General features: G+C 53.4%; 2 protein-coding genes across 3 annotated transcripts; one reads left to right on the top strand and one right to left on the bottom strand.

Annotated features, from left to right (window-relative positions):
* Positions 1–5,689: 5,689 nt before the first annotated feature.
* LOC119112102 (UDP-glucosyltransferase 2) lies at positions 5,690–8,569 on the bottom strand. The gene is made up of 2 exons (XM_037236118.1): positions 8,360–8,569; positions 5,690–7,583 (listed from the first exon to the last, which is right to left on the bottom strand). The coding sequence occupies exons 1-2, from the start codon at positions 8,360–8,362 to the stop codon at positions 6,030–6,032; spliced, it is 1,557 nt and encodes a 518-aa protein (XP_037092013.1). The 5' UTR covers positions 8,363–8,569; the 3' UTR covers positions 5,690–6,029.
* A 315-nt stretch (positions 8,570–8,884) lies between these two features.
* On the top strand, positions 8,885–15,118 carry LOC119110309 (UDP-glucosyltransferase 2). Of its 2 annotated transcripts, none has more exons than XM_037234092.1 (3): positions 8,885–8,998; positions 11,723–11,801; positions 13,263–15,118. In XM_037234092.1, exons 2-3 carry the CDS (start codon positions 11,799–11,801, stop codon positions 14,814–14,816), a joined length of 1,557 nt encoding a protein of 518 aa, XP_037089987.1. In that variant the 5' UTR covers positions 8,885–8,998; positions 11,723–11,798; the 3' UTR covers positions 14,817–15,118. The 2 variants fall into 2 exon arrangements, with proteins under 2 accessions (XP_037089987.1, XP_037089979.1); XM_037234084.1 differs by having other exon boundaries at positions 8,886–8,998; positions 11,630–11,801.
* The last annotated feature ends 1,992 nt before the right edge of the window (positions 15,119–17,110 follow it).

The following is a 17,110-nucleotide window of genomic DNA, read 5'->3' as shown; positions in this document are numbered from 1 at the left end:
GTGCTTGTGAATTATAAATGTCTTTATAGTCGGAGAAAGGAGCTGTTGAGACAGTTCTGAGCCTCAGGAACAAACTTCCCCCGCGAGTGTGGGCCAGGCGAGCGCCCGGTGCGTTAGGGCGAGACTAGCGATTCGCGGTCTCAAACCACGTGTCTCTTGCTTCTAACGCAAGATTGGAGGCCACTTCAACACGATCAGGCCCGAAGCGCTGAGGAAGCCGCCGAGCCGCGCCAGGCCGGGCAGCTGGCGGATAGCTCCAGAAGCGCTGGGGAAGCCGCCGAGCCACGCCAGGCCGGGCAGCTGACGGATGGCTCCAGTAGCGCTGAGGAAGCCGCCAATCCACGCCAGGCCGGGCAGCTGACGGATGGCTCTAGAAGCGCTGAGGAAGCCGCCGAGCCACGCCAGGCCGGGCAGCTGACGGATGGCTCCAGTAGCGCTGAGGAAGCCGCCGAGCCGCGCCAGGTCGGGCAGCTGACGGATGGCTCCAGTAGCAGCCTCGGAATGTCGTCCGGCCGGAGATCACGGAACATTGTGCAAGCGGCGCCGAGTTCGGCTGTCGGGGGCGGTTCGCCCAGCCGCGACCTCCACGGCCGCTCGTACGACCGGTCACGTGACCTCCGCGCCCGCTCGTACGGCCGGCCACGTGACCTCCGCGCCCGCTCGTACGGCCGGCCACGTGACCTCCAGGGCCGCTCGTACGGCCGGCCACGTGACGCCTGCAGCGTGCCATTCAGCGGCCAGCGCGGCCGGCCGAGCGGCCGTGGCGCGCGGCGCCGGCCTGTGCGTGGCGCGCCGAGCGGCGTGGCAGGATCGCCGGCGCGCGGCCGGAGGCGGGCTGCGATCGGCCGGCGGTATGCCGCGCGTGTCACCGTCGGAATCCGGGCGCGGTGGCCCCCGCCGGCGGCGGCGATTTAAAATCGAACGCCGGCCGGACGCGGCGGGCGCGCGCGGTCGGCGGAGACGACAGTCCGGCTCAGGCTGCGCTGTGACCCGATGTTGGGCGGGCGAGGGGGGAGGGGGCGCCCGTCTCGGCCCGGCGCCCCTACCGCACGGCCGGACTGACCGTCGCGCGCGCCGGCTTTGTGTTCGGCGCTGGAAGTCAGTGACTCGTTCCGTCCCGGAGCGTTTCCGCTTCCGCCGGCCGGCCGCGCCGCCGGCCAGTTTGCAGCTGGCCCGCAGGAATGCGCCAATCCGGACGGGAATTGGGTCTACGACCGCAGCTTTCGTCACGCACGCGACAGGCTGGGAACATGCCGGTTGCAAAAAGCCAGGATGACATTCGAAGAAGTGTGGTCTGCTGCACGCAAGCTGTAATCAGGCCGCGCGCGTAAGTCCCGTAATGACGGTGATGTGCCGGCGCGTGTGTATGGTTTGAGGTTTGAGGCGGTGTTTAGGTGAGAGCCGCACAAACATGGCGCCAAGACGGCAGCAGAACTTCGCCACTTAAACGCTTGGAAACGTGTCCGGCATTAGACCGTATTAGTACTTGAAAAACCTAAATGCTCGATGTTCACAGTTATGTTGACGTGGATGTTCGCTGTAGCGCAGTGCCGTGCCGTGACGTGATATACCGTGCCGTGCCGTGCCGTGCCGTGCTTGCCGTGCCGTGCAGCGATCGTGCGGAGATCCACAGCACGTCTTACAAATCGTCGGTCTCGGCACTAATCCTCGAAGCACGCGGATGCCGCGGCGCCGCACATGGGCCAAGGCCGCAACCACATCAATGGCGTCTGCACCGGGAGAGACCGCCGCACGGGCCACGCGGTCCGGCCAGACGCCTTCCCCCGTTCGCTCGCCGCCTTTCACCACCACCGCCGGTCGGCCGACGGCGGCCGATCTTCCCGACCGCGCCGCGTCACACCGGGATTAATTAGCTTTTGATTTCCGGCCCGATCTGGAGGCGTCGCGCCACCTCTTATCTCATGGAAGCGCCCGGCCCGACAACCCGTCTCCAGGGGCGCGCTCAGGGCCTTACTTGGGCGGGCACTGCGGCAGTGTCCGGCCACCGTGCTGGCACCGGCGGTTGAGTCAGGCGTGCGAGGCCGTCGACACGGACAGGCCTGCTCTGCCACGGTTGCTGCAGCCGCCTCTGCCCGCTGCGCCGCCCGCCATCTTCAGACTTACCTGTAAGCGATGCTCCGCCTACATTCCTCAGCAGCGTGCGGGAGAGGCTAGCTCAGGTATGCTCGCTACTAGCGCCTCGTGGCGGACGCTACCGAAGCTGGTCAACACGTGAGGCGGCAGCACCGCCGCCCGCTGGAGGCCGCTGCGAACGTGGTGCCATCTTTCGTTGGTATACCGACATCTAACGTACAAATTTCGTACTAGAGTTTCAACTTCTTCCCTGGTGTAAGGTCATCACTTGCTGCAGACGCTTTACATGAACGGTGGTGCTGCCAAGCAGCGGTCGGGGGCCGTCGACCAATTTCTTCACGCGTGGAGGAGGGGAGGGGTTGGTGTAGCGTAACAGAAACGCAACAGGGGTGGGGGTGGACAGAGGGATGTTAAGCTCAAGTGTAGTTTCAAGCCTTACCAGTCTTGTGAAATGTTTTACGGCCTTGAAAACCTATTATCGTTAGCGCTCTATTTAGTCAAGCAACATGCTCGTCTCTGTTCTTGCACCTCAGGCAGAGTTCGGGACGAATGGGAGGTTACCGTTTGCTCATGCATGGGCTAGCATTTCGAGGTCGGATTCGAAGTGTATTTCACAACAAATTCCATGGCCCCGAAGATTTCGGTCACTCAAGTCAGCCACTGGTTTGAAGTTTCTGTCTTTCCTGGTGTGGGGAGGGTAACAGTGTTCCATTACTTCAGCACCGTCTGTAATTGCATACATGCACCTCACACCTGACCCAAGCAAATGACGTAGTTGGAGAGCAATACTTAATACAATGTGCACCAGCATGGCTCAGCAGGGAGGCGCTTAGAGTCGTTACAAGTCGTTACCAATAAGAAAGCAGTACATTGTAAGTCGCTTTTGACCAACCAGACACTTGGTAGTCATCCACCGTCTGCCTCGTTATCTATCAGTCGAGCGCATTCACCTCGCTCAAGAGGGAGGCGCTAGGGTGAAGTGGTGCCGAGATACGTACTGTCCTTCACAGATAAGCAATCCAAGACATCAGGGCGCGGCTTCTACCAATGGACGTTTGTGCAGCATTGGCAGACGGACGCCGTGGTAACTCCCGTACACTGAAGCAAATACTGCACAGGACTGTTGGTAACACCAAATCATTATCATGTGGCACATGCTCACCGACGGTGACTCCGACTGCTATATATATATATATATATATATATATATATATATATATATATATATATATATATATATATATATATAGTTAGTGCGTGCGTGCGTGCGTGCGTGCGTGCGTGCGTGTGTGTGTGTGTGTGTGTGTGTGTGTGTGTGTGTGTGTGTGTGTGTGTGTGTGTGTGTGTGTGTGTGTGTGTGTGTGTGTGTGTGTGTGTGTGTGTGTGTGTGTGTGTGTGTGTGTGTGTGTGTGTGTGTCTGACGTGTACCACAAGAAAACCAAGTGACATCTGTCACCACCTTCATCTAGCCTTGGTAGCTCGATGCAGCCGGACAGTGCGAGGGCACTAAACATGTAAAAGTAGGCACGCAACGCTAGCGTGCGTGCTGGAAAAGTGAGGTGTAGCCTGATTAAACAGGCTATAATTGAGTGATTCGGAAGTAGTGAACTACGAACGCAATTCGTGTTAAACGTGAGCGATTTAGAGGACCAACGCGGTGACCGGCGGCGCGGCAGGCAGTGAGAGGTGATTCCGTATACTTGCCGCAATCACATGGTGTCCTCCAAAGGTTTCCGGTTCTTGGTTCTCAGTCCTTCGGCATCTGCACAAACGATCTGCCTCCTTACCCAACGCACAGACGTCTAGCACCTTACGCCGAAGATACCAACTGCGAGACTCGGTTCATCCTGATGAACCGGCCGTCGAGTAAGAACGCGGCAGGAGGAGACCCTTCTCACTGTCAAACGACAGTGAGACTACTTGAAAATGTACCAAACGAAGACCATCCTAGACGCCCTTGTTTTCGTCAAGACAGCCAGAAATCTCGAGGATGCCACATCCTTCCATCTTAACATATCTGGGCACATATCAACGCTATCTCCATCTGCAAAGACTCTAAAAATGACGGTCGAACTCTTCCAATCCTGGGCAGGGATCGTGTCCAGCGTGACCAAAAAGTGCAATTCCACCCTTTTCTATATGTTCAAAGGTCGAGACCACCTCACGCTCAAAGCCCGTATCTTCCTGATCCAAGGCCACGACTTTTCACACGTGCTTTGCTGGCTCCCAGCCTGCGGCCGGGGTGCTGCGTGTCATATGCGCAGGGGGCAGAACGTGCTGGCTTCGGGGCCATGTTCGTCCCGGCACCGCGTGTTTGTGCTCGCCTGTTTCGGCGCATGTTTGTGATGCGAGGCGCTGGGTTGACGCGCTGTAGGTGATCTGGTCACCCACTTGACAGCGTCGGGGTGTTCAGGGCGCTGAGTGCTCCGCGTGCTCCTGGAGCACTCCGCTCGTTGTTCGCCACGCCTGCAACTGCGTCACAGCGCGCCACCCGGGTGATGATGGCAAGCATGCCGGAGCTGCAAGGTTTTCGTCTGTTAAATGGAGTGTTCCACATTTTTCATGTGGTTTTGAACTAATATGACCATTTTGAAGATCATTCGAGGCGGTTCACAACCCTGCCCCTCCTAAAACCTAACCCCCCCTAGTTTCTTAGCTATACTTCCGTCAAGAAGTGGATACTTCTTTGGAGAAGGTACTTCAAGATCATGCAGGCATTGATGACGTCATAACAACGGCATTCAAATCCTGTCATTCCATAAGCCATCAGGCGATCAAAGCAAAACAGTATAATGGGCGAGTCGATCACATTTGGCGTTTGCGAGCCCGGTTTCCAGATATAATGGCCGTCAATTGGCTCTCAATGAATGTTGCGTACAAGGTTCAATGACGTAATCAAACAATGCCACATTAAGGTGCACATTTACTCAGCACGGAAAATGTGTTGTCTAAAGCATTATTTTCCTCTAAAAAGCATAGTAATAGTTATAAGTGAAATGATTTCATCTTATCTGATCGTTGCTTCAAGGGATTCAAATGTGAAATCAGGGCAGTGTGAAACATTCCCTGTAATGTTGCGCCGCGTGTTTTCTCTGCATGCCCAAAGCCCGTAGAATTATGATCCGATGCCGCGTATTCCACACACCCACTTCTGCAGACATGTTCTGGAACTGACTGCTGCCGGCCGGCACTGCCTCTAGACAAAGGAATGCATGCATCAGCAAGCTCGAACGTGCTGAGTAAGAGTATCAAATGAACTGGATTTACGTTCATGAGTTTCTTCTGCTTGTCTCGTCAGTGTTTGTATTTTTCACCGTAGCGTTTTTGTGTAGTTTTGCACCATGTGATAGGACTAGGATCAACTAGAAAGAAACGTTTTGGAAAGATACATCAATTAATTGATACGTAATATGTTACCCGCGTAGTTAGAGAGAAACGAATAGTGTACAGGGATCTTGCTTGAATATTCGGCGTCAGCGGAGCACTCAAGTGCTTTCACCAGAATCATTATAGTGTTTTTATCACGGAAGCACGTGGATGAGATGCACGAGTAACTATGTCCGGCATAACGTGAACATTGGAGACAGCCCTGAGACACATATCACATTTCACTGTATTGTATCGCATGGTTATGCGCTCAGGTGCTGTATTTACCTCCGACGCATTCCGTTCAACCCTTGGCATTGCAAAACATTCTATTGACCTTGAGTCGCTCCCTGACATATCGCATGATGCAACACCAAGTTCTTGGACCCTCCCAAGATCTGCTGCTGGATCTGCCCCATCTGTGGAACTCCGGCGTAACATTGGATTTCTAAGCAGGCTAGCTGCTCTAACTTCGTGTTGGCGAAGAAAAGGCAAAAATCTAAAGATACAAATCACAACCCGACATACTAGCTTCCAGCAAACTGAACAATTATGAAGCTTCGAAGAGTCTAATCACGTTTAGACCGCTTTGCTTTCGTCTGGGCCGGACCTGTGTTCCGTCTGCAAAGGCAGCGGCAGCAACACTTGACCAGAGCCACTAGCAGCTTCAGCACCAGCGCCAGCACCGCCAGCAGGAAGGCGACCACGTCGAGCGAGTAGTACTGGAAGAAGTTGAGGTCGGCGCCCACCGACCTGAGGTGCGGCGCGCCGCCGTGCCGGATCACGTGCTCCACCCAGTGCACGGCCAGGTCACGGGGCGGCACCGGCCGAGAGGCCAGCAGCTGCTGGCGGTAGCGGGACGCCGCCCGGTGCCCGGGAGACATGGCGGAGCGGATGGCCGCCTGCAGCGTCTCGGACGTCAGGCTCTCCCAAGTCAGGACCTCGGCCACGCCCAGGCGAAGGGCGTTCTTAGCGTTGAACACTTGGTCCCCAGCGACCGGGATGGTCACCATGGGAACGCCGTGACAGAGGGCTTCCAGAACGCTGGCGAAGCCGCCGTGTGAGATGAACAGCCTGCACTTGCTGTCGCCCAGGATGTCCTGCTGTGGCAGCCACTTGGACGGCAGGATGTTGGCCGGTATGTTGGTGCGGTCTGTGGTGTCCCACTTGAGCAGGACCTTGAAAGGCATCGCACCGAGGGCGTTGAGCACCGCCGAGCGTTGGTCTTCAGACATGTCCTGAGGACGTGCCACGGAACCCAGACTGAAGAATATGTACTGTGAGTCGCCGAGGAAGCTGGTCACCTCCTTGGGCAGCGGCTTGGCCTTTTCGCAATGCAGTCCTCCCACCTCGATGACGTTGGGCAGCAACGGCTTGTGGTAGTCGATCATCGGGTTGCTGCTGAGCAGGACAAGGCTGGCATTGCGTTCAATCTCATTCGCTGGAGGAATCACGCCCGCACCGAACTTCTCCGCAACCAGTCTGTCAGAATACGACGCGTAGATGACTCTTACTAACACGTGCATGAATGCATGGCCCATGACACTTTGGAGGCGTTCCAGAAAGCTCATCTCGTCTGCACTCGAGGTGCCTGGAAAGGGGTGCACGGCTGGCAGCGTAGGGTTACCCAGCGGGCCAGTTACAAGGGGAAAGTACGCTATTGGGGTCAGAATGATGAATGGGGTCTTCAACAAGTATGGCACGACGTAGAACGGATATGCAAAGACGCCCAGGATGACAATGTCAAAATCCTCCTTGAGAAGCTGATGGAATTCCTTGCTAGCAAATGTTTCACGCGGTCCTACGGACGATAGGGCTTGTATCTGCTTCCAACCGGCCAACACTCCCTCCTCTCGGATCTTGAACGCGTTTGGGAAGTTTTCCTCGGAAAACGCTGCAGCCAATCCAATGGGGACAATTTCTCGGACACCTTTCACCGGAGATGACGGTTTGAACGCGTTGAAGAAAACCACTTCGTGTCCTCGAGCACTGAGAGCGCTGCCGACTCCATAGAAAATGTTCTTCATGGACTTTCCACTGCACGGCAGAAACATCAGTACCCGAGCGCTGTTCACCCCCCAGATGAGGGCGAACAGGAACAGCAGGGTGCGAACAGAGAACGCCTGAAACAGGACAAACCATGACACCACAAACCGACTGAGATTTCACAATGTTCCTGATAAGAGGTCATTGAAGCTTGAACCACCAATCACTGGATTATAAGTTGTACTACAGGTTCATCTGGGGTTATCACGTGATCTGCTGTGGCCAAATTTGAGTCCCATGGTGACGTCACATGTGTGAGGCCTTGCACTCTAGAACCTTGGGTAGACCCTGGATGTATCCCGAGTCAACGACAGCTGCACTTGTCGCGGCCGCCATCCTCCTGAAGACGGCAAAAACTGATGGGGGTTTTGCCAGCTGTCACAGGTTAAAGACACCACTTCTGTGCTGTTTTAAGCCATACTTTGCTGGCCCGCGGACTTAAAAGAGGCACCTTTTCTCACGGGGATAACATTTCTCTCGCAGGAGCGGCTACTTCAGACTGGAATTCTGAGCTTTTCAGAAGGATTCCGAGGAAACTGGTATTTTCGATCTAACTGGATGTGCCTAATCTATCAAGTGAAAAGTACAAATCAGGTGGCATACTTCCTGTACATCACGTAATTACTACAGGGGTTTCCGCTCAGCGTAACCAGGCTGTTACCAGAGGGAGGTGGTTGCAAAATGGCGAAAATGTGTCAAATAATGTCAAATGTGTCATGCGCTCTATGAACGGCTCCTGAGAACCGCAACATGCGACCAGATGTGGGGACAGAATGAAGCCACAACACATTCCCCTACCTCTTCACAACGGTTCCCACAGCCTTAGCGATTAGAAGGCGCCATCAAGACTTACCATGATGTACCGCTGGTGCGCCCGCTCGTGTTCAATGATCAACACCACTTCGTTAAATACACATTGACTCTCCCGCTTCCGCCCGCTGGCGTCTTGATGAAGATCGGCCGGGGGAACAGCGTGGACTGGCTCGCCACTGATCCCCCGCGTGCGGCGCCCCCCGCGCAGCGTGGACTGGCTCGCCACTGATCCCCCGCGTGCGGCGCTCCCCGCGGCCACCGGCGCCGTCTCATCTACGCCCGGCCCGCCGCTGGTCCACGCTGTACCAAGTTGTTTGCGCCAGGGGCGCAGACAAGTATGAAGTGGCTGGAGGACCAAAGCGCTCATAGATCGCATTTCCATGCATGATCGGAGGATAAAGGTCATATGTACACACAAATTGGTGTGATGCGAGCACCGGCACCCCCGTGTTCCTACGCCTAGGTACGCATATGCGCTCACGAATGCGTGGGCCCCGCGCCCGCGCCGGGCCCCCAATTCGGTTCAAGGTCGCGGCAACACGCCAAGCGTCGGCCGTCATGGCGGGAGGACGCTCCGAACGTCCGGGTGCGAGTTGTGCTCAAAGCAGCACACGAGCTGGTGCACCGAGAGCCGCAGTCAGCGCGGCAGCCGGACAGCCAGGTTGGCTGCCCAGTCGCGGTTAGTAAATTGTGTTTATTTCACAAACGTAGCATTTTGAGCAATCCCCATCTGGATCATGGCCGCTAGATCAGACCGATCTTTGCACTATTAGACCCTCAGCTGTAGCTCACGTTGCCACCCCGGGCCCATTAATATGTGTCATTCGTGATGATATACGCTCTCAGGTCCGAGCAAATGCATAAAGATAATTTCCCTTTCTAGCAGTTAATTTCCCTTTCTAGTATGCACTTGATCGCCCCGTTAATACCTGACCCCAAGCCCGCTAGCCTTGCGCACCAAGGGTGTTTGTTGCATTGATCACAAATGTACCGTAAATGAGCACTCAAAACCCGTTGTTGGTCTCGGCCAAAACCCATGCAATATTCGTTGGTTTTGCTGGTTGTATGTTAAACATTATCGTAAATTTAAATCTAACGTCCCTAGATTCGTTATATTCTTGTCCTATATTAAGCTCTAGCCGATGTCATTTCAGGTATATATCATGCAACTCATTGTTACATCTAACAGCTTTTGGCGGCCTTGGTTTTGAGAGCTGATGATGTCATTAATATGCCGGCATGGTATGCTGCCAATATTTTAATAGAAGTTTAGTTGAGCATACTTACTACAGACACACAAAATACTGGATTATCTGCATATCAGCCATTCCCATGTCTGATGAAGTAAACATGCTTTGGAGTTGGTAAAACTCTCACCCAAAGCAGACCGCTTCTGAATAGAAGAAAACGAAAAGGAAAGGTGGCTACAAAATACGAGCTCAAGGCGAACAAAAATCGCATCGTTGCGATTCTTACGATTTCACAGGGTCTTAGCATACCACAATTGTTATCAGGGTAATACACCTTGCAACCCTCTAGCCACACAGCTAAGGATAGTCTACGTCACGTATCAAAAGTCGATGAGGTAAAAGATTTTCAGGCGCCCTCAGTTTTTCAGTCAGTCTGTGGTCATTTCCCGGAAGAACTCGTTTATGGCCTGCCTGAATATTGGGATTCTGATCGGTATTCTCTTTATCGTAACCCTCCCACTTCATACTGCATCTGAGTTCAGCACACACCCGTCTGTCAAAAACGCTTCCTACAGCTGGAAAACAAATTGAAGACGGAGCGTACTGGATGTTGAAGTGGAGTCTGAACTTCTTTTTGTCGCAGCGGTGAATCTCCTTCATCAATAGAAATTCACAGCTGTTGTCTTTTGCTGCGTGCTAAGTAGCGTCATGGTGCCAGGCATGGTGCAGTGACTTGCTTTAATGCCAAACGAATTTGGGATACATAATCTAAACTCCAGAGCGCGTGCTACCAATCGGAATAAAAAGACACCTGTTATTGGGATATTTGACCCTGCCCACGCATACAACACCAGGAAGTGTTTGTTCTTTGCATCCAGCACACAGACGTAACCAATCACGACTGCATTCTTGATGGGGAATTGAAACCTCACGCAAACATGCGGAGGATTCAGACAATCAGCGCATGCTTAAGCGCTGCTTTCAAAAAACAATGTCACTCAGTGCCAACATCCTACGCCACTTCATTACCTTTCTCGCATCTTTACATTACCAATTTGCAGGCAAGGGGGGGGGGGGGCGAGAACCTTGGCCAAGTTGGGGAGTGGGGTGTTGTAAATTCCAAGACACTAAAGTGGGTCACCTACACACACACCACCTACAATTATACAGTAGCCCCCTCCGAGCCCGAATGAGCCCTTCGCAACCAATAATGTCCCTCTTTGGGTCAGAATACCCTTTTCCAGGTTTATATAATACCTTGACGGCTCAGAATCGGTCCTTAACATACCAGCGTGGCACTCCACAGGTCCTCCAAGTTCAGGGAGTTGCCTTCACTGCCTCCCCCCCCCCCCCGCTTCCCGCGTCCTTGCCAAGTTGCTTTTCCACACAATCAAATGTTTTCAATAGCACGCTTCACAGCATCTTTTCGACAAGAGCTCACAACTACAGACGGTTGGCAACAATTTTGAAACGGAAAGGAAGTGGTGTTTCGATCCTAGACCGATTCCTCCTCCAATGAAATAAGCTTTCATGATCTTATTTTATAAAATGTTTCAGTTATTCTGCCGCTTTATGGCGCTGCGAGGGGTGCCTGCTGGGTCTGCACGAGGGGTACATCAGAGACCACATAACTTCCCACCAGGCGTGGTTCAGATTTAAGCAATTTTGTTTACTGCTGGCGGGCTTAGTGACAGCATGCCAGTGCACTGAGATAAATGCACAGCACCGAGCGATTCACAGGCACTTCGCTTCGTGCGGAGATTTGCGTGGCTCGCGCGATTCCTAGCTTCCTGTTATGATTCTAACGTCACGCAGGTGGTGTTTGAACCAGTTCCGCGGTAGAACATCAAGACAGCAAGTGCACACTGTTCATCTCGCACGGCGGATTCGCCAGCGTTATGGAAGCCCTGTCACAGTGTTCCATGGTGGCCATGCCCGTGGCTGGCGTGCGGTTGAGACTAACGCATGCTTAAACATATACAACGCTGAAACGATATATCTCCTGAATATGCTAAACATATATCTATCGAAGAACACCACAACCGTGGTCCGTGTGGCTGGGTGTGTGTCAAGTATCTCGATTGTCGAGTGCTTACTATACCCCCCCCTCTCCCCCCCAGCCCAGCCGCCCCGCCAACAGACCACAATCTGCCGACTCACCGCGGCATCGTCCTGATTGTGCTCACTCACCGCGCATGCGCCGTCGGTCGCAGGCGTTCCCGCTGTCGTACGCCAGAAGCGGTTTGGGCACGCCTGACGACGGGGATAGGTGGGGCACCGTCTCCAGCCATGGTACGTGCTTTTTCGTGATGTTCTTTCGACATGTGGTGTATTGTTGGCACATTTATTAAAGTCCCTTTGATGTTTCCATGCCCATTCCACGCGTCAGTTCCGGACATGCCTATGTAAGAGCGGGAAACGTAGCCGGCATTTGAACCCTGACGGCTAAGCACCATGCAGAGTCGCTGGCGTCATCTTGAAACATATATGTGCAATTTGTACAAACCTCACGTCGTTTGACTGGCTAATTAGGTGACACGCGTCCGGTGGAGGCGGTTAGGTCAACGAGCCGTCGTGCTTAAGGTCTCAAAACTAAGCACGCGGACATCGCCAGTCGCCGTCAGTCATTCCGTCCGCACAAGGTAGATGGCAGCACACGCTGCCAGCGTTAACTCCCAGCCGTCGGTGATCGGCTCCAGCAGACTGCGGACTCTTGCAATGGGGCGGCATATCTCAACTATTAACACTTCATTGTCGGGTGGTGTGGTTGCGCGAAATCTGTTGCATGATGTTCAACAACGCCGCGTGTTTTTAATGTACTTAAGTTTTCCTGTCTTCATCGAGTTTGAATTGTCTGCATTTTATCATGTGCATCTTGATGCATATCGAAGTCAAAATGGTGCAGGGGAGGTGGCATGCACCCAATCTCTACTAAGTAAGCTCCCCTGGTTACATAAATCGATTCGGGGAGGGATGAAGTATTGCAGATGCAGTCAAAGCTGGCTCATAGACTTACTTTGTCTTAACTACTCTGTGGATTTAGTCTACTCCATATTATGTCGTACTGGAGGCTTCACATCATAAGATGCTGACGAGGCTAGTCACGGAGTGGGCGAGGGCGGAACATACATCGCCTAATGGAGGCACCGTCCCCCCAACTAGCAGGAAAAAGAGCGCCTCGTCCATTCGTCTCGTGCCCGCGCTTGTACCAGCTCAGTGAAATTGATTCAACACTGGTCCCCGTTGTGTTACTTTTCATACACGAGTAGTTGTTTGCAGCACATGTTTAATTCTATATGGGCAGACCATTGAATACTGACTCACGGAGATCATGTATGTGACGCCGGTTTGTCGGGACCGCTCATGCTGTGCACTGCGTGTTTACCAGCCCGTGTGATATTGTCTAAGACCTTATGTGTGATTCGTCTGGTTTCAATTGCAATTGATAACGATAGCACGTGAATGGGACCCAGGATATCAGGCGACGCGTGATAAGATTCTGAGAGGCCATGCATACAGCTTTGTACCACGGTAACCACGTCAGTTTTTGCCCAAGCGTGGCGGCAACCGTGCCAACCTTCGCTCATTTCGTAAACCTTAAACGTCTGATCTTCATCGCTGTTGTGTGAACGGTGGCACTGGTGATGTCGAGGAAGGAATCATGTGACAGGACTGTCGCATGCCTGCGTTCGACATCCGAAGTTGTACCGCTGACTGGACTACCTTCACCTGCTGCGAATTGGATCTTTTCAGGCGTCTCCTGTGAGAGTTCTGCTGCTGCTCTTCTGTGGTGTCATGGGTGTCGAGAGCGCCCGCATTCTGATGTTCGTACCCATCGGCGGAAAATCGCAGAAGAACATTTTCTACGGAGTGGGCAATGCTCTCAGCTCCCGAGGCCATGAGGTGGTGTTCTTCAACGGGTTCAAACCCTCATCTCCCGTCAAAGGCATCAGGGAAGTCGTACCGGACAAACTGGCGAAGATGTTTGCAGACGACATGCTTCCGAACATGTTTAAAATGAACGAAGAAGGCATGCAAGCTGGATTTAAACAGTTCGCAACGTTTTTCTCCGAGGGCCCGAGGACCACATTAGAGAGTAAAGAAGTCGACGACCTTTTAAAGCAAAAATTTGATCTGGTCATTTTCGGCGCCTTTGGCTATCCGTTTTACTTCCTGGCGCATCTGCTCAAAGCACCTTTTATTTTGTTGACCCCGGTCTCTTACTTTCCAGTTGTCACCAGTCCGTTAGGGACACCAACCCTTCCCGCTCTTCATCCCATTCCATTTATTGCGTCAAATGACCACATGAGCTTTATGCAACGTGTCCAAAATGTAGTGGGACATATCATGATGTTCACTGTACTCCACGTTGTGTACCCAAGGTACGCAGACCGAATGGTCGCGGAGAAGTTCGGTGCGGGCGTGATTCCTCCAGCAAGTGAGATTGAACGCAATGCCAGCCTTGTCCTGCTCAGCAGCAACCCGATGATCGACTACCACAAGCCGTTGCTGCCCAACGTCATCGAGGTGGGAGGACTGCATTGCGAAAAGGCCAAACCGCTGCCCAAGGAGGTGACCAGCTTCCTCGGCGACTCACAGTACATATTCTTCAGTCTGGGTTCCGTGGTACGTCCCCAGGACATGTCTGCGGACCAGCGTTCGGCGGTGCTCAACGCCCTCGGTTCGATGCCGTTCAAGGTCCTGCTCAAGTGGGACACCACAGACCGCACCAACATACCGGCCAACATCCTGCCGTCCAAGTGGCTGCCACAGCAGGACATCCTGGGCGACAGCAAGTGCAGGCTGTTCATCTCACACGGCGGCTTCGCCAGCGTTCTGGAAGCCCTCTGTCACGGTGTTCCCTTGTTGGCCATGCCCGTGACAGGAGACCAGCAATCGAACGCAGCTCACGCCGCCGATCTTGGCGTGGCCGAGGTCCTGACTTGGGAGAGCCTGACGTCCGAGACGCTGCAGGCGGCCATCCGCTCCGCCATGTCTCCCGGGCACCGGGCGGCGTCCCGCTACCGCCAGCAGCTGCTGGCCTCTCAGCCGGTGCCGCCCCGTGACCTGGCCGTGCACTGGGTGGAGCACGTGATCCGGCACGGCGGCGCGCCGCACCTCAGGTCGGTGGGCGCCGACCTCAACTTCTTCCAGTACTACTCGCTCGACGTGGTCGCCTTCCTGCTGGCGGTACTGGTGCTGGTGCTGAAGCTGCTGGTGGCTCTGGTCAAGTGTTGCTGCCGCTGCCTTTGCAGACGGAACACAGGTCCGGCTCAGACGAAAGCAAAGCGGTCTAAACGTGATTAAGTTGTGGTATGCTCCCAGCTCATTCTCGCATGCTAGTGCAAGCACCTGGAGGAATGATGATCCCCTACGCGTCACTAACACGTTGATTTGTCATTGGGCCTGCTTTAGTCCTCAGAGCACAATCAATTTGTGCATCGGCTTCGGCCGCCTGGGTTCAGCTCCGCGACGATGGTGTATAATTCACGCCACTGGTGGCATTTCTGCGAAGATATAAGCTTTCTTTGTTGACAATGTTCGCTTGACGATGGTTCGGGTGCTGCTAGGCACGCAAGGAATATACACACTGGTGATTTTGCACGTTCTTGCTTGTTTTGCGATAGACGATAATTTTTCAGCCTGTTATAAGTTATATCACCCCCTACGGATGACTGTCAGAAGACGTAGTTTTGGTAGACGTACCGCGCGAAGGCTGTGCCGACAATGCTTCTTGCACAAATGTGGCCAACGACAAGGCTTTCACGACACAACTTATACACGACATTACCTGTAATGCGAGAACTTCAAATGCATAGACTTTTATGGGACATTTCTTCCGTGCGACAAATCGTCGAATGTAAAAATATACAATACAGTATCTCTAGTGCAAACAAATATTACGCGTAAACTTTTGCGCAACAAGTCTGTCAACGCGAGGACTTCTGTTCGACGACACCTGTACGGGGCAAATTAGGTAAAAAATAACGCAAAAGTTCTCCGTGACATTACTTCCAACGCAAGAACATCAAGCGCATACATATATATGCGGTGAATCTTTGAATGCAAACTTACTACACAGGATTACTTTTTAGGCAAAAGTCCTACTTCTGATTCAAAAGTTTGTACCGCATAAACTTCCGCGCTGCAGACTTCCAACACATCAACTTTTGCGCTGCAGACTTCCGATACAAAGCTTTTGCGCGGCAGTATTCTAACGCAGGCGATCCTACGTGACACTGTTTCCCGCAAGGAATGGCAATCTCTGCCTGTTGACGCCTCCGACACTGCGGGAGAAGACACTGTGTTGGACAAAAACCTAACGTTGCTCTGTACCTGTGGATATAATCGTACCTCTAAGTCATGCATGCCTGCGTATGTCCCAACATGCAGCATACGTGCGCATGCAGCAGGTACGTGCAATTAACTTCCGCAAATGATTTCAATTCTGAACTGTTAACTGCTGCTGAAATTATTGTGCGCAGTTTAGAACGCATAGCTTTACATGTTGGCACATGCTCAGTCATATGGCGAAGGTGGTGTATGACAGCACCACGTGAGCTGGTGAGTCGGGGGGCATAATCCCAGCCAGGGGCAGATACAAAGGGGCTCCGACGGGGTGGGGGCTATAGCTTCCTTCGTGGATCTGGGATCAACGAAGGGTTGCCTCAGTTGACCCTTTAGCCCCGAAAAGCAGAATGACCGACCAGGTTAGTGGGATCTCGAAGAGCATTATCAAGCCGTTCTATCGGTCAGAGATCCCAGACCTGATAAGGTGACGCCGATGCGTAACAGGGGCCGATGGTGGCCAGTTATCCATATGCCGAACAGGATCAGTAGCAATACCCGAGGATGTCAGAGGATCCCCACCGGTCAGCAACAGCATCACAGCAGGAAATTGAGCTGAGTCGGCACTGAGCCGGTCCTGAGCTGGAAACTAAGCGGGGCTTTGTTCAGTTGCGGTAGATCTCTGATACTGAGCAGGGGATACAGAGCATTGAACAAGTCGTTTCGTGGATCCACGACATTGAATAAGGCCTCCGTGCCGACAAGGACTTCCATAGTTGAGCAGGGGCAGAGCTACGGCCCTCGGATTTCAGTCACAGCGACTCCTCTTGAGCCACTAGAAGTCCTCGAGAGACGGTGAGAGAGGATGAGGGGATGAAAACCCTCTCTTGTCAGAGGCCTCTGCACCGGATAGCATCCCTTACCAGTGAGGGCCCCGCCTTTGGAGCAGGGACAGAGCAGGGTCCCATGATATCAGCCAGATGACCTTCTCAATCGCACCCCACCCGCAGGTCCGTGAGCAATCGAACGCGTCCCGCTGTCGGCCCGTGGATCTGCTACTGAACATGAGGACCCAGATACTGAACAGAGGCTCTAATAACTGAACAATAGCAGAACCATGTGCCTCGAATAGATAATGGGGCCTGCACGTGCTCCTCTCTCGGCCCGGGGTTTTAGAGTTTTATGTAATGGATGCCCGTCCCACCATTAACTGGCAGCAATGTGGTAATCGTGTCATCACATCCAGCAGACAGTGGCTCTGCGGGCGGATAATCATCATGAAATGAATAACAACAATGCCATGATTTCAGCGG

This window comes from Pollicipes pollicipes, unplaced genomic scaffold (assembly GCF_011947565.3).
Source record: "Pollicipes pollicipes isolate AB1234 unplaced genomic scaffold, Ppol_2.1 Scaffold_2555;HRSCAF=2994_pilon_pilon_pilon, whole genome shotgun sequence".
Lineage (NCBI taxonomy): Eukaryota > Metazoa > Arthropoda > Thecostraca > Pollicipedomorpha > Pollicipedidae > Pollicipes > Pollicipes pollicipes.
This window is presented reverse-complemented; position numbering and strand designations above follow the sequence as displayed.